The 27,663-nt window shown below is 44.0% G+C and overlaps 1 protein-coding gene across 1 annotated transcript; it reads left to right on the top strand.

Annotated features, from left to right (window-relative positions):
• Nucleotides 1-27,663, top strand: LOC131585978 (myosin-13). The gene is made up of 38 exons (XM_058852672.1): nt 1-204; nt 305-448; nt 540-696; nt 1,237-1,264; nt 1,348-1,459; nt 4,172-4,264; nt 4,361-4,424; nt 4,514-4,612; nt 4,709-4,812; nt 5,099-5,237; nt 5,652-5,770; nt 5,865-6,014; nt 6,094-6,264; nt 6,590-6,899; nt 7,884-7,963; nt 8,498-8,585; nt 9,264-9,381; nt 10,799-10,922; nt 11,737-11,873; nt 13,153-13,408; nt 14,013-14,255; nt 14,902-15,078; nt 15,697-15,842; nt 15,929-16,019; nt 16,786-17,175; nt 17,265-17,391; nt 17,807-17,925; nt 18,501-18,697; nt 19,205-19,388; nt 20,273-20,438; nt 21,219-21,343; nt 23,262-23,570; nt 23,663-23,866; nt 24,130-24,255; nt 25,376-25,546; nt 26,666-26,770; nt 26,850-26,945; nt 27,337-27,663. The coding sequence occupies exons 1-38, from the start codon at nt 1-3 to the stop codon at nt 27,661-27,663; spliced, it is 6,000 nt and encodes a 1,999-aa protein (XP_058708655.1).

Below are 27,663 nucleotides of genomic sequence, written 5' to 3'. Positions count from 1 at the left end.
ATGAGTTCAGATGCAGAGATGGCAATCTTTGGAGAAGCTGCTCCCTATTTACGGAAGCCAGAGAAGGAGAGGATTGAAGCCCAGAATCGCCCATTTGATGCTAAGTCAGCCTGTTTTGTAGTAGATGACAAGCAAATGTATGTGAAAGGTACCATACAGAGCAAAGACGGTGGCAAAGTCACCGTTAAAAAATACGATGACACAGTAAGTGATACCATTGTTACTCCTATGTGATCATCCAGTTCAGGCAGTTCCCTGTTTCAGATTTCTCCTGTTGTTCCCTTCTCTTTTTTTTTTTTGCTAGACTGTGACTGTAAAGGATGATGAAGTGTTTCCCATGAACCCTCCCAAATTTGATAAAATCGAGGACATGGCCATGATGACCCACCTCCACGAACCCGCCGTGCTGTACAACCTCAAAGAGCGTTACGCAGCCTGGATGATCTACGTAAGTGGCAGCAGCAGCTTCCTTTGGGCAGCCTCAGCAACTGCTGGGCCAGGCTCAGGGGAAGCCAACGTGCTGTGTCCCTTCCTCACAGACCTACTCGGGTCTCTTCTGCGTCACTGTCAACCCCTACAAGTGGCTGCCGGTGTACAACCCCGAGGTGGTGACTGGCTACCGCGGCAAGAAGCGCCAGGAGGCCCCTCCACACATCTTCTCCATCTCTGACAACGCCTATCAGTTCATGCTGACTGGTGAGTTACTTGGCAGGAGTGGAAAACACTGATATATGTAGGGCTGGCTATTTGGTCAAGGAATTTTAGGTTCTACTCAGTGGTCCCATACAGCACAACGCAAGATCAGACCGTGAACATCTTAATGATCTCTGAGTTGTCAGATAATGAAGGAAAAGCAGTCGCTGGCTCTAAGGCTTTGTGCCCCCTTTCTTTGAAAGGAATTTAAAGGATTGGTAAAGGAGAAACACAGCCTATTATAACTGATTATAATTAAACAGTATTTAAGCCAAGGTCTATACATAAAAGAAAAAAAACAGTAAGTGGGAAACCTTGTAAAGAGTCACTGCTTGAAGTTAAATTTTGGGCTACTTCATCTCTGTCTGTACAGAAAAAAAAAGTCCAGATGCACGCTAATATGTATTAATACATAATTTATTTCTTCTTGTAAGAAAGTGATAAATACTGATATAATACAGTTCTTTCTCTTGAAGTCAGTTAGTTGTGTCTGATGCCCTCCACATCTCATTTGAACATCTCTTTCTGTGATTTTGTTTTCAGATCGTCACAACCAGTCAATCCTTATCACGTGAGTATGTTTTGGTACGAGTGACAAAGCTGACAGAAAAGTGATGACGTTTCCTGTAATAATTCATATTTTTGTTTCAACAGTGGAGAATCCGGTGCAGGGAAGACTGTGAACACAAAGCGTGTCATCCAGTACTTTGCAACAATTGCAGTCACTGGTGAGAAGAAGAAAGATCCACAGCCCGGCAAAATGCAGGTATGACATCAGCTGCCCCTTCTCCACGCTGTGCCTGCTGAGGGGAAAGTACCAATGTGTATTTTGGGGTTGCAGGACTATCTAAAGGCAGAAAGCGTTGTGCAGCTAAGACAGTCAGGATGCACAACCCAAGCACATCTATGCTCATCTACCCCTGATGCCCAGCCTCAAATCTGCTGAACTCTTACTTACAAAATCATTTTATCAATGTTGGAAAGCCTCTATTTACACAGGAGTATTTTTATGCGGGAGGGGAAGATAAAGTTAGCAGCTTTTTCTGTGCTGGCTGTCCATCTATGTACCTATTCCTCAGTGTCCTTTGAGATCCACAGCACCTGAGTGCTGCATGGGAAAAGCGAGCAGTCAGCTCCACAGGCTGTGCCATCCCTGGCCCTTGGCTCATTCCTGCTGACAGGGAAGTGCAGGAGCTCTGGACTGCATAATGGCTGTGCTGAAGCATCATTGCAATTGCATCAGACAGTAGTTTCCACTGGCTGGTTTTTCTGTCTGTGGTCAACAGAACAGCCCAAAGGGACAGCATAGGAAAAGGGCTGGATTTGGGACAGCTGGGACCACTTGCCTGACAGCCAGAAAGTAACCTCAGAAAGGATCCTTGCAGAAAAGAAAATGCATTCCCCGATGTCCCTTTGCTGAGCAGCACAGCTGTTGCAATCTGAGCCCACTGGTGCATTTGCAAGGCACAGGCTTCATTCCCCAGCACAGAGCAAGCAACAAACACCCTGATGGCACAAGTGTGTGCCACCACAGCCCGTGAGATGCTCATCAAAGCGTGTGACATGTGTCAGCATGTTATTTGAGTACCCAAGGGCATAGTGGAGCTTAAGGAGATTCCAAGGCTGAATGTTCTTTCCCTCAGAGGCAGGTGTCTGTGATTGATGGGTGATCATGGCCAAGGCAAGTTCATCACAGGCACTCTGTTCATCAGCACCATGTTAGAATCTCCTGGGCTCAGCTTTCATCAGCTGCTCACTATGCCAGGACTGATCTCAGAAAAGCTTCAAGACAGCTGAGACATGTACAGACCATGTGTGATAGAAAGAAAATCACCTGGCTCTCAGACTGACAGTAATCTGTTCTGCCCTCTTCTGAGTATTCACAGAATACTCTATTTTTTAAGCATTCCTATCTGTATGACAATTGCATGTTACTCTTTATAAGAACATTAAATAAAGTAGGTTATGGTTCTGTGTAGCCAGTGGCAGATACAAGCTGAAATCAGATGCCAGGCAGGTACGGGAATAAGGGAATAAGGGAAGTGTGTAACAGCATTTCCCACAAATATGGTTTTGGCCTCCAGCACTTTGTCACCCAGCCTGTAGATAGGATTCCAGAATGAACTTGTGTAAAGAATTCCCCTGTTCTTCCACACTGTTACCCATGTACAGTGCTCCTGTTTTAGTTCCTTGATTCCAGCTGTGCACTCAAAGGAGGTTTGGTGTTGGTGTAGTTGGCTGCACTGAGACACAAATCCTCTCTCCTCTCCTCTCCTCTCCTCTCCTCTCCTCTCCTCTCCTCTCCTCTCCTCTCCTCTCCTCTCCTCTCCTCTCCTCTCCTCTCCTCTCCTCTCCTCTCCTCTCCTCTCCTCTCCTCTCCTCTCCTCTCCTCTCCTCTCCTCTCCTCTCCTCTCCTCTCCTCTCCTCTCCTCTCCTCTCGCATTATTCTATGGATTTAGGATATTTTATTCTTAAGAAAGATATAGAACTTCCTACGCTACTGCGTTGCTTTAATTTTCAAGGTCCCTCTTCACAGTGGACTAACAAAATCTAATTTAAACCTGCTGTGCCATCTGCAGCCAGCGCTGGGAACGGCAGTGCCTCTCCCCTCAAGGCTGCCCTGAGCACTGCACGCACTGAGATGCAGTAACCAAAACAGCGCTGCTCGCCTTTCATCTGATATAAACCAAGTTCTCTTTCTCTTTTTCTTAATATCGGTTTTCCATCTGTCTTGGAAATTATCTCAGGCAACATTCTCATACCCTGATTCTGTAGGATCAGTCATGACTTTACTAGAGTCACATCAGTGGCTCTGCTTCCTGGACTGTATTGCACTGAAAAGGAGAGACATAATGTCACAGAAGCTTTTTTCCTTCCCTATGTTTGCAGTTACCGACAGATATAACACAGTATCAAAACTTTATATGTTGAACATTCCTTCTGCAGTAATGCAGCAGGAACAAAAGAAAAAAAAAACAAACAACCAAACCAAAAGAAAAAAAAATCATGAAAGGCTGCAGGAATATTCATTGTTTGAATGCAACTGCAAAATGTTACATTCTCCCTTGGTAGGTGTTTCCTACCGAAGTCTGTACCTGTTGTGGGCTTGAGCAACCTTCAAAACAGTTTCCAGAATTCTCCTATTTTCTTTAGCTGTCAAGGCTTTTGTGAACAGGATTGCAGAAACACCTCTCACAGAGGTTTCAAAAGCCCTGAACTCCACTGCAGTGACTTTGTATGTGATACCCAACAAGAACAAGAACAAGAAGCGAGCAAAACACAGATGTGTCTTTCAGCTCTCTTCCCTTTGAATCCAGTGGCAATATCCATGAGTGTTGGCTGATGAGTGATTAAGAACTGTTAATTTTTAGGTTTCAATCACGTGTGATATGTAAAAATTCTTTGTAATATCCCTTTTGCAGTATTTGTTATTTACTAAGAAGCAAAGTGATTAAGGAGCATTTTCTCCTGTGACTAGGGAACTCTGGAGGATCAAATCATCCAGGCCAACCCACTGCTGGAGGCCTTTGGCAATGCTAAGACCGTGAGGAACGACAACTCCTCACGCTTTGTGAGTTCATTTCAGATTTGTTGGGATGAAGACATTTAATGCAAGTCTCATCCATTGATTGTCATAACCAATGGTTTGGTCTGCACTGCTTGATAGGGAAAATTCATCCGGATCCACTTTGGACCAACTGGCAAGCTGGCCTCTGCAGACATCGAAACCTGTGAGTTGGAACAAGTCAGTGCAAGCAGAATTTATGTGTTTGCAATCTCAAATTTATCAGGAGACTAACAGCACCTCACTTTTGGTTAGATCTCCTGGAGAAATCCAGAGTCACTTTTCAGCTGTCCAGTGAAAGGAGCTATCACATTTTTTACCAGATAATGTCCAACAAGAAGCCAGAGCTCATTGGTGAGTGCCTGCAGGGCTGGGCTTGGCTCAGTGAGTGCTTTCTGCTCCCACTGTGACCTGCCCCAGTGCCACTAAAGGTCACCCACATACCTGCAGATCTGCTCCTTATCTCCACCAACCCCTATGACTTCCTCTATGTGAGCCAAGGAGAAGTCACGGTTGCCAGCATCGATGACAGCGAGGAGCTGCTGGCGACAGATGTAAGTAGAGCAGAGCAGAGCAGAGCAGAACAGCCCTGCAGCAGCCCTGCAGCAGCCCTGCAGCAGCCCTGCAGCCAGCCCTGCAGCCAGCCCTGCAGCCAGCCCTGCAGCCAGCCCAGCTGCAGCCAGGGGTCCTGGCCAGCCAGGCCCAGCTCTGGGCTCTGCTGCTCGGTGCCACACAACTGGGATGCTGCTGGACACCCTCAGCACAGGCAGGGATAGAAACCCCACCTGCCTCTTGTGCTTCAGCCTTTGTGCTCTCCCAACTTGCCTGTTGCCTCTGCAGAATGCTGTGGACATCCTGGGCTTCAGCCCTGATGAGAAGGTGGGGATATACAAGCTGACAGGAGCTGTCATGCACTACGGGAACATGAAATTCAAGCAGAAGCAACGGGAGGAGCAGGCAGAGCCTGATGGCACTGAAGGTAGGGCTGCTTGCAGAGTTTGCTTGTGAACTGCACCAGCAGAGAGTCAGCAACCACACCCCACAGAGTGCCCAACACTTTGAGAATTATTTTCCTTTGCAGAAACTATTTTTTTTAAAGATTGTTTCAAATTTCACAAAGCCAGGGATTTAATTTATGCTCTACAAGGAAACAGAAAGATATAAAACTTAAGCATTGCTGCAGCCCTTCAGACACGGACACAGGATTCTGTAGCAGCTGAGACATTGCCTTTGGAGCAAGGGAATATTCTCCATGAGACTGGAGAGGAGCTTCTCTTGATAATAAATGCATTTGAGTTGTGCTAAAAGTAGGCTCCTTGTAACAGAAACTTCCCAGAGGACCAGGACAATTTTCTTTGTCTCTACTGTGCTCATTTGCTGTTTCTGATCCTAGTGGCCGACAAGGCTGGCTACCTGATGGGTCTGAATTCTGCTGATTTGCTCAAGGCTTTATGCTATCCCAGGGTGAAAGTTGGGAATGAATATGTAACTAAAGGGCAAAATGTCCAACAGGTACATAAACAGCTCATCAGCTTTTCAATTTCTTCAGAGTGTTCTTTCAGCTTTAACTCAAAATTTGTTACTGCCATGGCTGTGCTCCTTACAGGTATACAATTCTGTGGGTGCATTGGCTAAATCAGTGTATGAGAAGATGTTCCTGTGGATGGTTGTTCGCATCAACCAACAGCTGGACACCAAGCAGCCCAGGCAGCATTTCATCGGTGTCCTGGACATTGCTGGCTTCGAGATCTTTGATGTGAGTTATTGTAGGTATGCTTGCTCACTGAGGGCTGGCTGAAATTAACTGGCATTTTTCTCGTATTTTGAATTTGCAGTTCAACAGCCTGGAGCAGCTGTGCATCAACTTCACCAATGAGAAACTGCAACAGTTCTTCAACCACCACATGTTCGTGCTGGAGCAGGAGGAGTACAAGAAGGAGGGGATTGAATGGGAGTTCATTGACTTTGGCATGGACCTGGCTGCCTGCATTGAGCTCATTGAGAAGGTGGAAAAAATCTTTACATTGTAGAGAGTACATTTCTTTTATGATCATTTATTTTAGTTCAGTCATTCTTGATAAAATGATGCATTACTATTGAATTACCTTCTCACATAAAAATAGGCAGCTTATAAAACCAAAGCTTTTGGAACAACAGTCTATCTCTGCACAAATGGTTTCCTGAACAATGTGGCTGGGGTGGAAGGGAGAATGCCTATACAATGTTAAATTGATGATTTTAACAACTGCCTTTAAACAGTGAGGTGAACAGTGAGGAGCAGTAATGGCTCCCCTCCCCACCACTCACTTTGTGTATTCTTATTCCTCCCAGCCCATGGGCATCTTCTCCATCCTGGAAGAGGAGTGCATGTTCCCCAAGGCAACTGACACCTCTTTCAAGAACAAGCTCTATGACCAGCACCTGGGCAAGTGCAGCAGCTTCCAGAAGCCCAAGCCCGGCAAAGGCAAGGCTGAAGCCCACTTCTCCCTGGTGCACTACGCTGGAACAGTGGACTACAACATCTCTGGCTGGCTTGACAAGAACAAGGACCCTCTGAATGAAACTGTTGTGGGGTTGTACCAGAAATCATCCTTGAAGCTGCTGTCCTTCCTTTTTTCTAACTATTCTGGTGCAGAAGCAGGTAAGTGCTTTTTCAGTGATGGCCAATAGGGCAAAAATCAACTGAAGCCTCCTTCTGCTTCTCCTCTCAGGGTAGAGTCAAGGCTACCAGCCCCTAAGGTGACCTCACTCTTGTGCACATCCAGATATGCCAAAACTAAGACACCAACACGCAGAACTGTTGGAAACACCACATTTATGTGCTGCAGAGAAGTAAAGCACAGCAAGTCCAAACCAAAGTGACAGGAGATGCACACTTCCTGACTGTTGTGAATCATCTGCATGCTTACTCAGCCACTAGACAGGGGCCAAATAAATGTGCAAAGTGCAAGGATTTTAGTCTTTGTAGACAGAGTTTTGTTTCTTATGGGGAACTGGAAGAACTAAAAGGAGACCATGGAACAATTTCATATCCAGCTGAGCAGTCCTGGTGTTGTGATGGAAAAAGAGACAGAGAATAAATTTAGAAGTCCCCTATAAGTCTTGATTTAATTGGCTTCACGGTATAGCAACTATGGAAAGACACTGAGCTTGGACCTGTATTCCTGAGACTAAAATTTGCTTCCTGCCATAACTCAGAATAGAACTGTATTCTTCGCCTGGAGTACTGGATTAGGAGCTTTTTCTATAGAAGACTTCCCTGCACTGATAAATGGATGCATGGTGCTGAGTCACATTTTTGAGGTCATTCACCTGATTAAAAAAAACATGTAAATGGGGTTTTGTGTAATAGTGAAAGCAGTATGTGACCAGTAGCACAGAGTGCACTGCAAGGAAACTTAGGTCAGACCACACTGTTCCATTCCAGCAACCTAAATCTTGCATTTGAGATCAAATGTCCCACACACTGATCAACAGCTACCTAGCAGCAGTTCACTTAACTCTCAGAGGGCAGTGTGTCAGTATTTGAAATGAAGTCTCTTATTTGTCCATGGCCAAAGGAAGAGGAGGCCTACAAAATGTATTGCATATTCTAACTGTTCACCTCCCATTTACTTCTCCCAAGGTGATAGTGCTGGTGGTGGTGGCAAGAAGGGTGCTAAGAAGAAGGGGGGCTCTTTCCAGACAGTGTCTGCTGTGTTCAGGGTATGTGAATTTCTTTTTACATGAGCCATGCTGCCATGAAATGATCTGAGGGCTGGAACACCTACCCTATAAAAACAGCTGAGAGAGTTAGGGTTGCTCACCCTGAGGAAGAGAAGATTCCAGGCACGCCTTATTCTGGTTTTTCAATCTATAAAAGGGGGCTTATCAGAAAGCCAGAAAAATACTTTTTACCAGGGCCTGTAGTGACAGAACAAAAGGCAATGATTTTAAACTGGAAGAGGGTAGATTTAAATTGGAAATAAGAAAAATAATTTTTCACTCTGAGGGTGGGGAGGCCCTGGCACAGGTTGCCTGGCTGTGGTTGCCCAATTCCTGGGAAGTGTTCATGGCCAGGTTGGACAGGGCTTGGAGCAGCCTGGGACAGTGGGAGTGGGACAGGGATGCTGGGCTTGATGACCTTCAAAAGGCTCCTTCAAATCAAACCATTCTGTGATTCTGTATTTCCCTGAATTTAAATAAGAATGCAAAAGCTTTGTAGCCTGAAGCTGAAACCCTTGTTTCATTCTGCCACAGGAAAACCTGAACAAGTTGATGACTAACCTGAGAAGCACCCATCCTCACTTTGTGCGTTGCCTGATTCCTAACGAGACCAAGACACCTGGTAAGTCCACCCTTATATTCTGAAGACATGGGACTGACAGGAATTGGCCTGTTAAGCTTCCACATCAACTTCCCAAATAGCTCCCTCTGCATGTGAAGTCCTTTTGGGGGTTGGCCTGCAAGACAGTAACAAGGGGAACTTTTTTGTGTTGTCTACTGTGACCAAAAAAATTTGAGTATTACATGGTCCACAACAGTTACCCATCTTTGCTTAATGTGTGTACAGAACTGAAGGTGATAAAGATGGGTTTGATTACAGCTGATAAAATTGTCTATTGTGGGTAACAGCATTAGAAAATCCCTTGTCTGGATGGCACTACACTACACTGTGCCACCTATGCCTACATCCAGTGAGGAGGCTGATGCTGTTGAAGATTTTTCAGTTGATATCTTAAAGTACCACCCTGCCATTTTTTGGGAAATGTGGCCTAATGCCTTCTCACAAGCACTGCTAGCCCCTGCATTCTTAGTAAAGCTCACTGATGCAACTCTCCAAACTCTCCACAACTTATATGAACTGAAGGCATGGTCTGTCAGCACTTCCTGCATCTTTAATCAAGAGCTGCTTGAATAAAAAAATAAAAAAAAATAGAATAAAAAGAGATAATTCTGAAATGCTAATCCATATGAAGGTTCCTTGGGATAAAAATGGAATCATGATGGATGTATTTTGTTCAAGGTGCAATGGACCATTACCTGGTGATGCATCAGCTGCGGTGCAATGGGGTTCTAGAAGGCATCCGGATTTGCAGGAAGGGCTTTCCAAGCAGGATCCTTTATGCAGACTTTAAACAACGGTAGGTCCTCAGTTATTACTCACTGCCTGTTAGGAAAGGGTCTCAGTAGCACAGAGCTCAGGTGACATTCTGGTGACACCACAGAGAGACACTTTCCCAGTCAGACCAGATTAGTGGCAGTGGAGGGAACCAAGTCATTAATACTGTTCTGAGGTCACTCCAGTGTTTCCCCCTCTGACCAGAACAGAGATTTCTCGATACATCAGAACCAGCGTAATTTCTAAACTGAAGCCAATGCCTGATGATTCAGAGATTCAGAACACTTGCAGTGTAATGACTAAGGTGCCATTAAGGAATATTCTTTGAAGTCTTCCAGTGTACAGATACAAAGTTAATCCACATGAGCCTCCTCACAGCACTCTGTCTCTGGCCTGTGTCCTGTGCCTTTTCTTATTCATCTTTCAAATGGAGACAACTCAAATGGTTCATGTGGGCTCAGTTGCCACAGAGTGCTAAATCAGAACTGTCTGCTGTTCTAGTTAAATGTATAGTTATAGCTAAATGTTATAGTTGTTATAGTTAAATGTAGCCTCCTCCATGCTGCATTGGTGTGAAAAAGACCCAAGATGTCTCTGAAAATGTCCTGCAACCTGGTGTTCAGTAAGGGATTAGCTGGTCTTAATTGTCAAATTTTAATCTGAAGTGACAGTTGAAGGAATCCATCCATGATGGCCATGGCCCAGAACCACAAAGTGCTTTAGGAATGATAATGGAAGCCGAAAACAGAGAATAAATTCACTGCACTATTATCACTGTCGTGATTTTACATATTCTTTTTCACGGTAGACTTGAGAATAAGAAGTGATCCAGTGTACAGTCACACATCCCCACTGATGTATCCGAAGAAACCCCTTTAGAAGGATTAGATGGTCCAATGACATAGGATTACCTTAATTATTTAGCTACCTTGCAAAATGCTAAGACTGCTGTTAGCACTTCCACATTAATACCAGGTCATTTTCACTCCACTCAAGCATCCAGTGGTACAACTTGTAGAGACTGAGCTGTGCAAGATCTGCATTCCCTTTGGAATATAGCTGATCTTTGTCTTTTTAATTGAAGTTTTAATTAATCTTCAACTCTAATTTGAGTGGCATTCCTCTGATCAATGAAACAAGCTGAGAAGAGGCTGACAAGTTTTATGTTCTTCCTATTTCCTGGACCTGCAGAGACTCCAGAATGTGCTGTAGTTTTGTATGTGACAGCACAGTGTTGTTACACAACCAACAGATTCCTCTAAAGAGTGGATGTGTCCCCTTTTCATCATGTTTTGTTCAACCAAACAACACTGTCTATGTTCAGATGACATATTCAGCTGCTTTCTAACAGCTCAGTGTTCCTGTATTTCATGATATACAACGGATCCTATTTTCCTCACCCTCTTTGCAACCAGTTTTTGCCACCTGTCTCACCACAGGTACAAGATCCTTAATGCCTCAGCCATTCCAGAAGGCCAATTCATTGACAGCAAAAAGGCTTCAGAAAAGCTTCTCTCCTCCATTGATGTTGACCACAACCAGTATAAATTTGGGCACACCAAGGTAAAGTCCTTGTGGAAGAGTAGGTATAATTAAGCAAAATATTTTGTTTGTTGAAAGTATTTCTTGCATAAATCAGCCTTCATGATGATTATAAACAGAGTACACCACTAGAAAGGAGGAGTACAGACAATTTGTGTGGTTCTTGTGTGAGGGGCAGCCCTGGGAACACCGTAGTATCTGAATGACCCAGCCTCACTGCAACTAGATTTTCTGCTGCTTCTTTCTCATGGCCAGTTGAACATATTTGTACCAGTGCAGGTTAGATGGGCTCAGACAAGTTTGGATAGTCCTGATATTCAGGGGATTTAAGCACACAATGTCTGTCTGGAATACCCAAAGCAGTGTTAGGTGAGAGACTGTTCTGTGGTCAGCACAACCCAGTGAGTGCTATCACTGCACACAAAACCATTGCCTACATTACTGAACAGACACAGAATGCTTTGGGTTGGAAGGGACCTTAAAGATAATCTGGTTCCAACCCCCTGCCATGGCAGGGACACCTTCCACTATCCCAGGTTGCTCCAAGCCCTGTCCAACCTGGCCTTGGACACTTCTAGAAATGAGCTAAAATTTCCATAAACTACACTGGAGCAGACATCAAATAACACTGCAATAATATGATTAGATCATACACAGACTTGTCATGAATCACAGGAACACTGAGGATTTGAATACTGACAGAATTTTTTTCTAGATCTTAAACCTTTCCCCTGCAGGCATTTTTCTTAAACTACCTTGTACTACCCTGCATCAGCTGTCAATGGCCATGTTTCTGCCTAAGCCTCAAGCTGTTTGAACCTTTTTTATGCTCTAGGTCTTCTTCAAGGCAGGTCTCCTGGGACTCCTTGAAGAGATGAGAGATGAGAAGCTTGTGAGCCTCATCACTTGTACACAAGCTATGTGCAGAGGGTACCTCATGAGAACTGAGTTTAAGAAGATGAATGAAAGAAGGTAATGTAAGAAAACACCAGCAACTGCACTGTGTCAGACCAGAGGTGCATCAATGTAATATATTGTCCCAGACAAAAAGCTGTCCTTGGGAAAGAGCCTTAGAAATTACTGGGGAGCAGAGCAAGTACAAACAATCAGCTTCCTCCTGACAGTCTCACAAATTCTAGCAGCAGCTGTATAGCAATGGGACCACACAGAATGTGATAATTGGTATTTAACAAGGAACCTTTTCTCCAAGAATACACTCATTGTTTTCAGCCTTTAAAGAATCTTGTGACAGACACAGCCAGCTGAACAAGGGCTAAGGTTTTGTTATCATCAAATGGATCACATTGATTTTGTAAGGAATGACATATAATCACTCTCTGCTCTCCCTGTCTTTAATTCCCTTCCCTGGCTCCATCATCTAAGATGAACAATCCTAGCTTGTACTCCATACTTTCAACTATTCCACATCCCCTTCAGCTTTTCATTCATCCCCTTTGAGATGGGATGAATTATTCAAAATTCAGAGTTCAGGAGTGACAACACTGGACAAGACAAGCAAACTTCCTTGCATGTTGTTGACAAGTGAAAGTTTTAGGGGGAGCAAGACTTGCATAAATGTTCAGGACACTCTGCCAAACAATTGTTTTATTTCTAATACTCTGCAGCACATATTTAGCTCAGGTGTTTCCTGAGCCAGACATAGTTTCTAAGAATTAATAACTCTCCCTGGATTTCTCTGCAAGGAATTGTCTAACGTCCCTTTGAACTATGGGCATTAACAATATCCTTCTGCATCCAATTCCATAAAAATGTTTCCTTATTTTTTCAGTTTCTGTCTTAATAATTTCTAATATAGTATTTGCTATTTGAGTGACTCAAAAAGCATCAAGATGGTTTTGTCTATTACCACAATTGACATTAACTGCCAGATTTGTAGTCTTAGCAGCAGTACTTCAACAATATCAGTTTTCACTCTGGTATTTACCTGAGCACTTGCATTTTCCTTGAGACTGAGGGAAGTCTTAGAGATTCCCAGTCAACACACCAGAGAAGTCTGGTGTTTTGTAATATTTCTCCCTTGTATATTCAGACAATGGATATTATTCAAGCTACTGAACCAGCCCTTCTGTAGTAAGGCCCTCAAAATGACTCTTTAATAAAAGCGAGGGAGGAGAGGGGAAAGAAGTCTCTTGCAAAAGTTCTTGGGGTAAATGCCGATGCTGTGTGGCAAATAATCAGAGCATGTTTCCAGCTCTTACCACTCTCATAAATTGGTTTCCTGTTTTTTCAGAGAATCTATTTATATCATCCAGTACAACATTCGTGCATTCATGAATGTCAAACACTGGCCATGGATGAAGCTGTACTTCAAGATCAAGCCCTTGCTGAAGAGTGCAGAGTCTGAGAAGGAGATGGCCAACATGAAGGAAGAGTTTGAGAAAACCAAGGAGGAGCTTGCAAAGTCTGAGGCAAAGCGGAAGGAGCTGGAGGAGAAAATGGTGGCCTTGGTGCAGGAGAAAAATGACCTGCAACTCCAAGTTCAGTCTGTGAGTAAGCTCCATTTTCAGATTCACCCTGCCTCCTCTTACTTTGCTGCTCTTTTTCTCCTCTTTTCCATGTCCTCTATAAACATGGAATGGGGACAAAGCCTCCACTGCTTTGTGTCTGGTCTTGTCCCTTACACCTAAGCAAGGTGCAAAGCCTACACCAAACATTAACCCCAGTAAGAATGCAGGAAGCTCCAGCGCTGTCACCAGTGCAAGAATCAGACATTTCACAGTGTCTATAATGTGCTCCTCACTGTGGTGTCTGATTCTGGATGAAATGTAGGCTGTTTCCACATCTGCTGTCATTATAATACAGAGCCAGGGCAGGGGTGCTTTTCTGTCAGAGGCAGGACTGAGACTGTGGGAACTGTTTTTCTCTGGAATACAGCCAGAGACTGAAATTGCACCTGCCAGGTTCTAAAAGGTAATAAAATATTACATGGCCAAGAGCAGTCTAGTGCAAGTGGACTTGTCACTTGTTGCCATGTGCTTTCAAATCAGTTTAGTTTAAAAAAAAAATTGTATTGTTTGACTCACCAAGGGTCTTAACTGCCTTTTGTCATTTTTATGATAAATATAATGTGCCTTCAACGTATTCTGATAGGAGAGTGAAAATCTAGCTGATGCTGAAGAGAGATGTGAAGGACTCATTAAAAGTAAAATCCAGCTAGAAGCTAAAATTAAAGAATTAAATGAAAGACTGGAGGATGAAGAGGAGACAAATGCTGAACTGACAGCAAAGAAGAGGAAACTCGAAGATGAGTGCTCGGAACTGAAGAAGGATATTGATGATCTTGAAATGACTCTGGCCAAAGTGGAAAAGGAGAAGCATGCAACAGAGAATAAGGTGACAGAGGAATCAGGGAATTATTCTTCCCCAGACAGTGCTCCCATACAACCTGTCAAAATAATGTAGCCACTTATGACTTCTATAAATAGAAGTGAAATGTGTCCTATGCATAGGAGAGAGGTATTTTCACTTAATCAATCAGCTGATAGAATTTTTTCTGTTAAGGTTCTTTGTCATGCCATCATGGTTTGTTTCACTTTTAGGGAAAATTTAGCATATTTTTGGCTATGTTTAACGTTTGATCATCTCTTTTTAAAGAAACTGACTTGCTGAGAAATTACAGTAGTTTTCATAGCAAATATATGCAGGAAAGACATTCCTTGAGCAAGAGCAACTCAGAGGGCTTTTGTAAATCCCAATGGGAAAAATTTTCAGAGGCAAGTGAAGATCTAGCACGTTTCACTATAAAGTTTAGTAGGATAGGGGTGGGGATCAAAAACAACTAAAGAATTCCTAGCATTGCAGGACCAGAGAGATGAGACTCTCAGGCATGATATATGCTGCTGCCCTCATTGCAATCAATACAAATATTCTGCAGAGAGCATTTTGACTTCATCCATGCAAGGTTTTGCAAGGATGCAGCCACTGTGTTCTCAGTCTGCCACTTCTCACCCTCATGGGATGGATGCTGGCTGTCTGACAGGTAAAGAATCTCACCGAAGAGATGGCAGCCCTGGATGAAAACATTTCTAAACTCACAAAGGAGAAAAAGGCCCTACAGGAAGCCCACCAGCAGACACTGGATGACTTGCAAGTTGAGGAAGACAAAGTCAGCACCCTCTCCAAAGCCAAGACCAAGCTGGAGCAGCAAGTGGATGATGTAAGAAGTTTTTGGGTTGTGTATACCTAGGCTGTGACAGATTGCAGTGGACTGGAAATCTGCAGTTCAGAGTATAAGCAACACCTAAAGCAGACAAGCTTTTTTTTTTGGCTCTGATAATTTTAGCCAAAAAATCTCTGCTAATTGACAGGAAATTGTGGAATCCAGCACATCTTTCATGTTTGTCATGGGACATTTCAGCACTATTGACTTTTGTGATCTAATTTAACCCATTAGCTGAAGCAGGAGACCTGTGACTATTTGAAGGTTGCTGCAGAGTTATTTGTGTGTGCATATACTCCAGGAAGTTATAAATACTGCAAATTTGTGTATATTTAGCAGTCTATATGCTAGGAACTGCAGATACTGCAAAAATTTAATTTCTGTTTTCCCAAAAACTGGTATTTCAACTTTGCACAGCCAAGCTGTGGCCAGTTCAGTGTCTGAAACAAAATCACCGTGGCAGCTCTGGTCTCACAGTGAGAGTGCAGAACATGTGGAGATGCCCTGATTATTTTCTCTATTAATCAATTTCCAACTTTGTTAGATTTTTAAATCAAGAATAGTTACTTTCAAAGTATAATTTATGTATTTCAAAGTATGTTTTATCTGTTTTAGCTTGAAGGATCTCTGGAACAAGAGAAGAAGCTGAGAATGGACCTTGAGAGAGCAAAGAGAAAACTAGAGGGTGATCTGAAAATGTCTCAGGATTCCATCATGGATCTGGAAAATGATAAGCAACAAATGGATGAAAGGCTAAAAAAGTATTACACCGACTTGTTATACTCCAAATTCTGAAATTCATATTTTATCTTAACCATATTGAATTTGCCTTCTTCTTCTTTAACAGAAAGGATTTTGAAATTAGCCAGTTGCAAAGTAAAATTGAGGATGAGCAGGCTCAAAGTTCTCAGCATCAAAAGAAAATTAAGGAGATACAGGTAAAATCTAGGAGTTATTAATAATTTTAGTTGCAAGCACAAATTTCTTAGAATTAACTGGTATTTATCCTTAGACCATTCAACAAAAATATTTTCCCTCACATAAATAAAATTATTAATAGGGGACTCTGGGTGCTGTTCCCATGTCAGGGCACTTTTACAGAAACTCTGGCCTCTAATCTTACATGACTATGTAGGAAATTTCTTATGTGAACATTGTGGCAGGCTTTGAAATTGCTACAGATGTGCAGCCACTGAGAATCACTTTTCTAAGAAAACAATAGAACGTGACTTAATATGTCATGATGAGGACAAAGATCACCTTCTAAATGCAGAACCAGGAAGACAGCTCTCCTCAGTGCTATTATGCCATGATTGTTCCTTTTGAAGTTCTTTCCATCCTGTTTGCTGATGGAGAAAGGACAGTGCTTTGTTCTGGCCTGACTTCTAGGAAATTTCTAAGAAATTCACATTCCTTTACATTTTCCAGTGACACCCCCTCTATTTCTTCAGGAAAGTGCTATTCTAAAGCTTTCACACAATAATAAATCCATTCTGAGCTATAACATACAGGATCAGATTTTACACTCACTATTGTTCCAAAACTGAATATTACCTGTCCTAGGGCACAATACAGTGAAATTTCTGGTGGTACTTCTGTTTTTATGCTTGTATTAACGGATGTGAAAGTTTGCTCCTTATTCCTTAGTGATAATTTTAAATCTGTCCTTTCAAAAGTCTTCTTTTAACCAATTAACTCTCATAGGCTCGGATAGAGGAACTGGAGGAGGAAATTGAGGCTGAACGTGCTATCCGTGCCAAGTCTGAAAAGCAGAGAGTCGACCTGTCCAGGGAGCTGGAGGAGATCAGCGAGCGCCTGGAGGAAGCAGGAGGGGCCACAGCAGCTCAGGTGGAGATGAACAAGAAGCGTGAGGCAGAATTCCAGAAGATGCGGCGGGACCTGGAAGAGGCCACGCTGCAGCACGAAGCCACGGCTGCCGCCCTGCGCAAGAAGCACGCGGACAGCACCGCTGAGCTGGGGGAGCAGATCGACAACCTGCAACGTGTGAAGCAGAAGCTGGAGAAGGAGAAGAGTGAGCTGAAGATGGAGATTGATGACTTGGCCAGCAACATGGAGTCTGTCTCCAAAGCAAAGGTTGCTGCACAGGAAGAAGGATTTCTCATGTTAGCATTGCACTTCTGAACAACGCGATGAACACAGGGATGTTTTCTATCTCTTCACAGAGCAATCTGGAAAAAATGTGCCGAGCTCTTGAAGACCAGTTCAGTGAAGTCAGAGCCAAAGATGATGAACATGTGAGGCTAATTAATGATCTGAACACACAGAAATCACGCCTACAGACTGAGAATGGTATGTCCCTTGATGAAATGTATTACTCCAGTGTCAAGTACTTAAATATGCTGCCTGAATGCCCGTGTGTTTTGTAACATATTCATCACTCGGTGATATGAACAAAATTCAGAATGTAGGATCTCCTCCTGGTGGCAATCATAGAAACCTACCCAAGGAAACACAAAACCAAACCAGAAGGAGTACTGTCAGTCAAAATGAACATGTGAGTTTGTGGTCGGTTCGTCTTCTTTTCTTTGATGCCAGCACGGCATTTCTCTTCAACAGCTTTTCCCATCGGTGGGAATGCAATTACTGCTCTCCCTTCAATTTACCACTTTATGTCTTGTAATCACTTTCCACGTGGCTAGCTGCTCTCATTCATTTATTTTATGTCTTGTATCTCTGTCTAAGAAAATCAGCTTTTTCTCGTTAGGTGAACTTACTCGGCAACTGGAGGAGAAGGAGTCCTTGATTTCTCAGCTAACTCGAGGCAAACATACTTTCACTCAGCAGACTGAAGAGCTGAAGAGACAACTGGAGGAAGAAAATAAGGTGACTTGGTTTCATTTGGAACAACAAATTTTAAAATAAATCAATGTGATAAAAAGAATAAATGGGATTTCTCCTCAGAGAAGAGACATCAGAATAGTGAAAATTTTGAACTTTGCCTAGGAATACTAGACAGAGGGGAGGCATTAAAAATTAAATAAGCAAGACAGTTTATGCCCTTCTCATCATGCATTCTAAAGATCAAAAACATGAGAGAAATGAAGGAAAGCAGCTCTATGCCCATAGGCGAAGCAAACAGCAGCAGCCAGAAAAAGGAAATAAAGCAGGAGTGCTTGCACTTTGTCTGTTGGTGGATTTATTTTGCCTCTGCCTGAAACACCTGGTGCAGATGTGTTTGAGAATTGTTATCCCAGACGAAATGGGCAAGCACCTGACCCTGCTTAACAACTTCAAGCCTGAAACCCAGAATCCCTCATGTTATTTATTTTGTTCCTTCTGTTCCTCTAGCAACTGTAGCACATGGACAGGCAGATATGAATATTTTATCAGACTACAGGAAAAATAACCAGTCACAAATTATTCGTGTTCTGACAACTTGTTTAATTTTAACTACCAAGGCCAAGAATGCCCTGGCCCACGCCCTGCAGTCCGCTCGCCACGACTGTGACTTGCTCCGGGAACAATATGAGGAGGAGCAGGAGGCCAAGGGGGAGCTGCAGAGAGCCCTGTCCAAGGCCAACAGCGAGGTGGCTCAGTGGAGAACCAAATACGAGACAGACGCCATTCAGCGCACGGAGGAGCTCGAGGAGGCCAAGTACGTGGAGGGATGGCTTGGAGAAAGTAGAAGGATATTTAAGTGTAATGAGTGAAGAACTGAAGGAAACCAGAATATGTTTGTAGTGGTAATATGCAGAGCAGTGTGCTTTTTAATGTATTAGAAGTGGAAAGGGGAGTGAGTAGATATTTAAAAGAGAAGTACAGGTGGAAGCTTAGGGGCTCAGGTTGAGGCTTATTCTCCTACATAAAGGAGAATTCCAGTACATTAAGTTCATCATAGTAGTTGAAAGAGCACATTCTTTACACTGTCAGTATTGAAAGCATATTTTTGGTCCCTCTCCACATTGGTACAGCTCATACTTGGTGCATATTCTCCCAGTCTGTGCACATCACTTCAGACTGCTGTGCCACCCCAGGCTCCAAGCACCACAGCACTATATATTGCTCTCTCTGCCCATCTTCCCCATTCTAAACTCCTTTCATGTTCATTTCCTGAGAAGGTCAAAATTTTCTATTTCTCAGTGCTGAATGTCCCATCCTGCAGGAAGAAGCTGGCCCAGCGCCTGCAGGAGTCAGAGGAGCAGATTGAGGCTGTCAATGCAAAGTGTGCTTCACTGGAGAAGACAAAGCAGAAACTGCAGGGGGAAGTGGACGACCTCATGATTGATGTGGAGAGGTCACATGCAGTCTGTGCAGCATTCGATAAAAAGCAGAGGAACTTTGACAAGGTTTGTTCAAAGGACCATGCCAGATCTAAACATCATTAGCTATTTAATAGGACAAGACAAATTCTGAAATGACCAAAGTTCTGCACTCACAGTAAAAGAAATTGCATCTTACCCAAAGCAAAGTTATGATAAGGATGCCATAGAGGGAAATATGGTAATGATAAAGCCACTGTGTGAGTAACCCCAGCTGACCACAGCAAATAATAAAGCAGCCTTCTGATAATTTTAAAAAGCATGAAGTTTTCACAATGGAGACTGCTCAAACAGCCTGAGTACTCACATGCAAGCTAACAAGCCCTGGTGCTAGTCTGCCAGTCTAACCTTGGGGTTAGGCAGAGCCTCAGACTCATGTCATTTCAGCCTTCAATGCCCTTACTGAAGGATCTGCACTGTTGGATCAAGTGATGCTGCACAGCCCTGTGTTCTGGCCCGCTCTTGTGTGAGTGAAAAGGCTGTGCTAAAAAGGGATCTTACAGGTCTGTGGTACCAAACTGAGGAGAGAATTGGTAGAGAATGACCCTTCTTGGTGGGCTTAGTCCAGGACCACTGGCTCCTGTAACACTATCAAGTCTCACATATCCAGACCTGTCATTCATATCATTTATATCCAGACATATCATTCAGACCAACTACATTATGTTTGGGCTGGTGTCAAACCAAGCTCCTTCCTGACAGCCTGGGGCATGCACTAGTGTTGATTGAAGAGGCAAATTTAAGTAGATCCCACCAAAACAACCAGAGTACGCATCACAGGGAGTTATTGTCACAGGCAGAGTACAGCAGCAAAAGGCTGTTAGGCTAGGCCAGGCCTCTTGGGTTCTTGTCACATAAAGGTGCAGAGATGGAGTGTTTCAGAACGGGTCATTCTTCTCCTGTCACTCCAGATCCTGGCTGAATGGAAGCAGAAGTACCAGGAGAGTCAGACTGAGCTGGAGGCTGCCCAGAAGGAGTCTCGTGCTCTCAGCACCGAGATCTTCCGGATGAAGAACGCCTACGAGGAAATGCTTGACCAGGCTGAGACTGTCAGACGGGAGAACAAGAACCTCCAGCGTAAGTTCACGTGTCTGTCAGCTCAGGTTCACTGTCAGCCCTTAGATGTTTCCACATTTCTGGACTACCAGAGCTCTGCCTCTTCCCAGGGTTTCGTTCTTTATGATTTTCCCACAAAGGTGGTGACTTTCTTTCCTGTTCAGCTGATTATAAAGTCACCTGCAAGCACACACTTTCATCCCTGCAGCATCCTGCTTCCTCAGGATGTTCCCCCTTCTTCAAACCATCATAATCCTATGCATGGATAAGGACCAAGTTAACTGAATAGGCAGAAATTATGATGATACTCAGTGTTTTCAGACTGCTTCAGTCACTGCCACTGGAAAAAATCTGGAGGGCTGTTGTCTGTCTCCTGATTATTGGAGGATTGTGCAGCTGTGGCACAATGGATTAGCATTTAATAAGCAAACTAATTATAGAAAGGAAATACAATTCAGATCCTTTTTGTGAACTGAATGATCACTGGGGATTATCTAAGCATAAAGAAATCAATCAAACATGACTGTCTCTGGAGATGTAATTTCACTACCCAGAGGAAGTTGACATTTTTTTCTGAGCTCACTTCAGTTGGTCCCTCTCATTTTCAAATTGCACACTGAACTGGAATGTGCAGGTTATCAGAAATAAAGATTGCACACAAGACAAGATGTATTATTTCTTCTCACTGCTACATCCCATGACACCAGAGTCTCTTTTGTCACTCCCATTGCCAAAGAGCAATTGCAGGTGCCACTGATCACACTGTCTGAGAGGAGCTGAGTATGTGTTTTCTGGTTGCAGAGGAAATTTCTGATCTGACTGAACAGATTGCTGAGTCTGGAAAAGCAAATCATGGGCTGGAAAAAGCAAAGAAGCAAATTGAGCAAGAAAAGTGTGACCTACAAGCAGCATTAGAAGAAGCAGAGGTAAGTGTCCTCAGTCAGGGGCTTGCTTTCAGAGAAATCACAAATGGAGAAAATTTGGGTATATATTTTATATTCCTGCTTATCCTGAAACTGTCCCAAAAGTGCAGAAAGACAGCACAGACAGACCAAAAAGCACAGGGACTGCTCCCCTGCCATACCTTACTGTGCCATCATCACAAAAACCCCTCAGCCCCAGTCTAAAATTGAGCTCATTTGGCACTATCTGTTTGAATTTGCTCCCATGGAAGGCTGAAAAAAGTCACCAGCATTTCACAACTCAGGCAGTTCTGTTTTCTAGTCAAATTAAGAAAGGATGTTTCCAGAGAAGGTCAAATCCAAACTTAAAAGTTTTCTCAATCTGCTCAAAGCAAGATGAATGCTGAAGAGAATTGGGGCAACATTTCTTCAGTTCCACCACTTTCCATGAACAGGAGTCAGTAACACGTTGAAAGGGGAGCCAGTTCACAGGACACAGGTTCTGATGAACATTGAGAGGTTGCTGGGGATCTGCTGAATCTCACACTACACTGGTGCACTGTCACACACTGCTGGCACAGGCTGCATACTGGGTCTCACAATTCCATGATTCCTGTCTTCCTTACTCTCTTTGGCTACCCCTCAGCTCTCCATTACTTTAAACCTTACTTTTTTTGTCAATCCATGCCAGACTGTAGCTCCTTCAGTTCCCTCTTGTCTGGGCTCTGCCTTCTGTTCTATATCTTCCCTGACTGCCTCTTGGAAAGATTTTATTACTTCTGTATAACCACATATGATTCTCCACAAAATATCTTTGTGAGCACTTCATGAGCTGCCCATGGTATACTCTCAAACACAGAGACACATAATTAACTTAGCTTGTACAGGATCCCTAGAAGTCTTTAGTCAACTTCCTAGTCAAAGAAGGGCAAATTTTGAACTTACATTAGGTTGCTCAAAGCCTTGTCTAACTGGTTTTTAAAATTTTCAAGGATGGGGATTTCAGAGTATTGCTGGACAACCTTTTCCAGTGCAACATCGTTCTCAGGGTAAAACATTTTATCCTTATATGCAGGATTTTCCCTGTATTGACTTTTGACAGACCTTTTGTCTTTTGTTGTCCACCACCAAGAAAAGCCTCACTTTATTTTCTTTTTAACTCCTCTTAGGTTGAAAAAGAATTGTAAAACAACTGGCACATCTCTAGATCTCACTAAATTGGTGGGCAGTAGGAGCAAGAGTTATTGTAATCATATAATCCATTTACTCTATGGTCAGTCTGATCCTGAATTAGTCTCACAGGCTCATTCTTGAGTCCAAAAGCAGAATCAGACATCTCTGGAAAATATGTTTTTAAAAGGGATGCCAGGGGTATATCAACTATTTTATTCTCTGCATGTGTTTATTTCTGTCCACTGGGTGCAAAGACCCAGCTTCAGGCTTTTCATTGGTACTACATCTGAAGCTGGATGACACCAGAGGGAACAAAATGAGTACCACAGAGGAAAGCTGTGTGAAAGGGCAACTTTCCCCCACAGTCACTGGGGTGGCACAAAGCAGAAATCAGCAGGGAGATGCAAGAGAAGGCAGGCTGCTTCTGAGCAGGAGGCTTGGCTGTCCTGTTTTATATTTCCACGTGATCTGTTGTGTCCCCAGTGTCACCACAGCTTTCAGTGCCCAGACCCTGTGGTATCTGAGGCATTTTCCCAAGGAATATTATTCCTAAACTTAATATCTAGCTGGGGTACAATGAGTATGGAATAACAGTCAGCTTTTTCAGTGCTTGGTCTTCTCTAAAGGTCCACAGTAAATAAGGATTATTTTTAATAATCCCTGAGGCAAATACACCTGCCCTCCCAGCTGCAAAGGGTCACATTTCTGCATGGGTGCTTCCCAGCAATGGACACTACAGAGACAAATTATGATGTTTCAACCCTGACAGGGCTCTTTAGAGCATGAAGAGGGGAAAATCTTACGTGTCCAGCTGGAGCTGAACCAGGTGAAGTCAGATGTTGACAGAAGGACTGCAGAGAAAGATGAGGAAATTCAACAGCTGAAGAGGAATCACCAGAGGGTGTTAGAGTCTATGCAAACCATGCTGGATGCCGAGGTCAGAAGCAGAAATGATGCTTTGAGGCTGAAAAAGAAGATGGAAGGAGATCTGAACGACATGGAAATACAGCTGAGCCATGCCAACTGTCAGGCAGCAGAGACACAGAAGCACCTTAAAGCTGTGCAGGGGCAGCTCAAGGTAGAGACCACAAGGCTCTTGTGGTCCTGTGGGTCTTTGCCATTCCCTCTCCTTGCTTCTGGGTCTCACAACAAGTGCTTTCACCTTTTAAGGATTCCCAGCTCCATTTAGATGATGCCTTGAGAGAGAACGATGACCTGAAAGAGCAGCTTGCTATAGCAGAGCGCAGGAACAGTCTGATGACAACAGAAATGGAGGAGATGCGAGCTGCCATGGAGCAGACCGAGCGAGCCCGCAGGGTTTCCGAGCAGGAGCTGACGGATGCCAGTGAGAGAGTGCAGCTGCTGCACTCACAGGTACTCGGCATCTCCTGGAGATCACTAGAAATGAGGTGGGAGTGGCACAAATGGGGTGGGAGTGGCACAAACGAGGTGGGAATGGCACAAACGGGGTGGGAATGGCACAAATGAGGTGGGAATGGCACAAACGAAGTGGGAATGGCACAAACGAGGTGGGAATGGCACAAATGAGGTGGGAATGGCACAAACGGGGTGGGAATGGCACAAACAAGGTGAAAATGGTACAAATGAGGTGGGAACGACCTGTCTGTCCCCAACAGAACACAAGTCTCCTCAACACCAAGAAGAGACTGGAAGTGGACATAACTCATTTACAGACTGAAGTTGAAGACAGTATTCAGGAAGCCAGAAATGCAGAGGAGAAAGCAAAGAAAGCAATCACAGATGTGAGTCCTCTTGCTTGCATCCTTTCCATTTTGTACTAGTCACTTTTTTTGTGTGCCATTTTGCACAGTCACTTTCACAGTTTAGAAAGGCAGCAATCAGATGGAGGAGAAGCAATTCTTCAACAGAAAATATCTGAGACACACAATCCCTCCCACATGGGCCTCATGCAGCCATTGCCCTGCTACTTGTTACAGAAGACTCCTTCAGAAAGGGTCCTCGTGTCCTGCTAGGTGTCTATATTGAAAAGGCATTCTCTCTCCCCTTCTCTACACCTATTCACTTTTGCTTCCAGAGTAAATGTAATAGGCAGGAAAGAACAGATGGTGGCAAAACTGTAATAGAAAAAGAGTAGTTTCAAACAAAGGCGTGTCTAGACAAAGCACAGAAAAGCCAAAATTAAGGCTAAAATCGTACACAATTCTATGCAAATGCTAAGCATGTAAGAAAGAAAAAGAGGATAAAAAGGTTTCATTTAAATGAGGCTACAGGTTCCACATTATCAGAAGTAACAATACCTGGGACCATCTAAGAAGGGTGAAAAATTAAACAGAAAATGGTGACACAATTCCATTAAATCCTGGTGCACCAGTGTTTGGTCCTGACTGCCCAGCAGCAGCAGCACTGCAGGATCCCTGATCTCTGCTCTGCCACATTGGTGACAGCTATCTATCCCAGCTTCTGAGGACCTCAGCAGACATAAGCTTTTCAGTGCAGTTTGAGGTCATCTCACTGGCAAAAACTGCTTAGAAGTCTGACTTTGGCAAATTGCAGCATTAAATTGCCAGATACTCATTCATGAGGAAGCCCAGAGAGGCAGAGTGCTAGCTGGTAATACTTCAAGATACTTCAATTTTGACAGACTTAAAAAATAAAAGTTTGGTAGCAAGCCATTTGCACGCCTTTTTTTTTTTTCTTTATATCAACTCTGTTCTCTGAGGTGAAGCAGTTTTAGAAACACAGACTTTGAGAGAGTGATTGTGTTTGTATGACAGAGCCTTAGCACAGCCCTGGGCACTGGGAGTGTGCAGAGTCAGTCACCAGTGTGCAGCTGGGCATTGCCCCCAGGCACCCAGAACTGCTGGGGTGGGGATATTTTAACATCACTGTGCACCAAAACAGGCAGCCATGATGGCAGAAGAGCTGAAGAAGGAGCAGGACACCAGTGCCCACCTGGAGAGGATGAAGAAGAACCTGGAACAGACAGTGAAGGACCTGCAGCACCGTCTGGAAGAGGCCGAGCAGCTGGCACTGAAGGGAGGGAAGAAGCAACTCCAGAAGCTGGAGGCCAGGGTATGATGAAGGCTTGGGTAGACCGAGGTGAAGTTTCTGACAGGGCCCTTGGTTTCTGGAACCTCTTGGGAGGGTGAAAACAGGGAGAGCCCCAGGTATTCCCAGCAGGTTTGATGAGAGCTGTGCTGAGTAGCCAAACATTGCACTGTGGTGATGAACTTGAGAGTGACCTCAAAAAAACTGAGTGAGCAAAAATGGGGGCAGATGGAAATCAGGGAGACCTAGATGGTAATTTTGTCTAGGGAAGAATAATTTAAGTCATATTTACTTGGGGAGGAAATTTGAACTGGTAATGGACAGACTTCAGAAGCTGTTGAATGTGCAATAGAAGTGAAAACCTAAAACAGAAAAAATTTTGGGCTTCATTAGGAAAGGCACTGAGAACAAGACAGAGTTGTATGGCAACACATTGTTGCCACTATATTAGAGTGCAGTTCTGGTCTCTGCAACTCAGGAAGGATCTGCAAGATAAAGCTTTATCTGAACAAGACTAGGACTCTGCCATTTGGAGAGACCAGCCCATCTTCATCTTTAAAATAAATAAAAATAAATGCTTTACAGAGTGGGCAGTGAAATTTGGAAACATGCTGCCATGGAAGGCTGTAGGGGCAGCTGGTAAAAGGCTCAAAAAGGGAGCAGAAATGAGCAGAAATGAGCAGAAATGAGCAGAGGAGCACAGGCATAGACATGCCACCTTACATCTCTAATTCAATGCCTGTGGAAGCTGACAAGTGGAAAAGGAACAGACAGCAGCCAGGTTTCCATGCTGTCCCTAAACAGTATTTGCCACTGCCAACTCCCAAAGATATAAAATGATAGATAAAAAAATGAAACTGATTTTTCCCATTTACCTGGTGAGCATTCATAGTACCTTCCCTTCCCTGTTTCAGTTTCTTCTTCTCTGACATATTTAAGCCTAATTTTGACTACAAATGCTCTAGGTATGCACAGCTGAGTTCCTTTTATAAACAGCTATGGATTCACACACTGTTATCACCAGCAGAACATGGTGAGCATATTTTAGCTGGTCTAGACCCAAGAAGCAGCTTCAGGACACTGCCCTGCTCTGGCCCTTTCTCTGCAGCAGGATCAGCAGCCATTCTTGATTCTGTGTTTCAGATTAATGAGTTAGAAAATGAGCTTCATTCTGAGCAGAAACGGGGAATAGAATCCCTGAAAGGAGCTCGCAAATACGAACGGAGGCTGAAGGAGCTCACTTACCAGGTATTGCAAATCCTCTGCCCTCCCACGTGGATCACCTCTGCTCATCTGCCAAGGCTGACTCCATTTTCACTTCCTACAGTCTGAAGAAGATAAGAAAAATATTCTTCGGCTCCAGGACCTGGTGGACAAGCTGCAGTTAAAAGTGAAAGCGTACAAGAAACAGGCTGAGGAAGCTGTGAGTGGAGGACTTTTCAGTGGGGCCTGGGTGGAGATTTCTGAAAGGTGGGCTCCCTAGATCATTAAAATAATTGAATACTGAGTTTGACAGGGCAGCTAAGACCACTGCCTTTGAATATTCTTTATTATGGCTCGCAACAGAGCGGGCGTGGCTGTAGTTATCCTGGACCTGGTGCACTTTTGGAGCCACACAAGGCAGTTTTCCCACCTGGAGCAGAGTGGGGTGACGTTCTGTCCCCCGAGGGCTGTGGCTGGCACTAAACACAAACTCACAGAGTACTGGCAATGCAGGGCTGTACCTGCGAGGCCAGCACAGGTCACTGTGGCACGGCCGCAGCTGTCAGAGGTGACAGGGCCATGCCATTTGTGCCACTGCTGTCGGATTTCAGGAAGAACAGGCAAACATCAATCTCTCGCGGTGCCGCAAGGCCCAGCACGAGCTGGAAGAGGCGAAAGAACGAGCGGATATTGCCGAAGGACAGGTTAACAAGCTGAGAGCCAAAAGCCGCGACATGGAGGGCCAGGTGAGTCGGGGGCTGCAGAGGGACCCTTCCTGTGCAGGTGGTGTCACAAAGGTCCCTGCCCAAACAGCCACAGCTGCATTCCTCCCACTCCCACTGGAGTGTCCTTATAGAGAAAGGCCAGGAATTGTCACTTACTCAAAACCCGTCCTTCTGGTGCCCCACAGGAGTCAGACCAAATACAATCAACTCTAA

This window comes from Poecile atricapillus, chromosome 17 (assembly GCF_030490865.1).
Source record: "Poecile atricapillus isolate bPoeAtr1 chromosome 17, bPoeAtr1.hap1, whole genome shotgun sequence".
NCBI lineage: Eukaryota > Metazoa > Chordata > Aves > Passeriformes > Paridae > Poecile > Poecile atricapillus.
Note: the sequence above shows the minus strand (reverse complement) of the source record. Positions and strands in the feature narration are given on the sequence as shown.

Excerpts from the sequence above, each read along its gene's own strand:
- LOC131585978 (XM_058852672.1), top strand. The coding sequence starts at position 1 with ATGAGTTCAGATGCAGAGATGGCAATCTTTGGAGAAGCTGCTCCCTAT. Across the intron at positions 449-539 it reads ACGCAGCCTGGATGATCTAC|ACCTACTCGGGTCTCTTCTG; the intron begins GTAAGTGGCAGC and ends CCTTCCTCACAG. Across the intron at positions 6,265-6,589 it reads GCATTGAGCTCATTGAGAAG|CCCATGGGCATCTTCTCCAT; the intron begins GTGGAAAAAATC and ends TATTCCTCCCAG.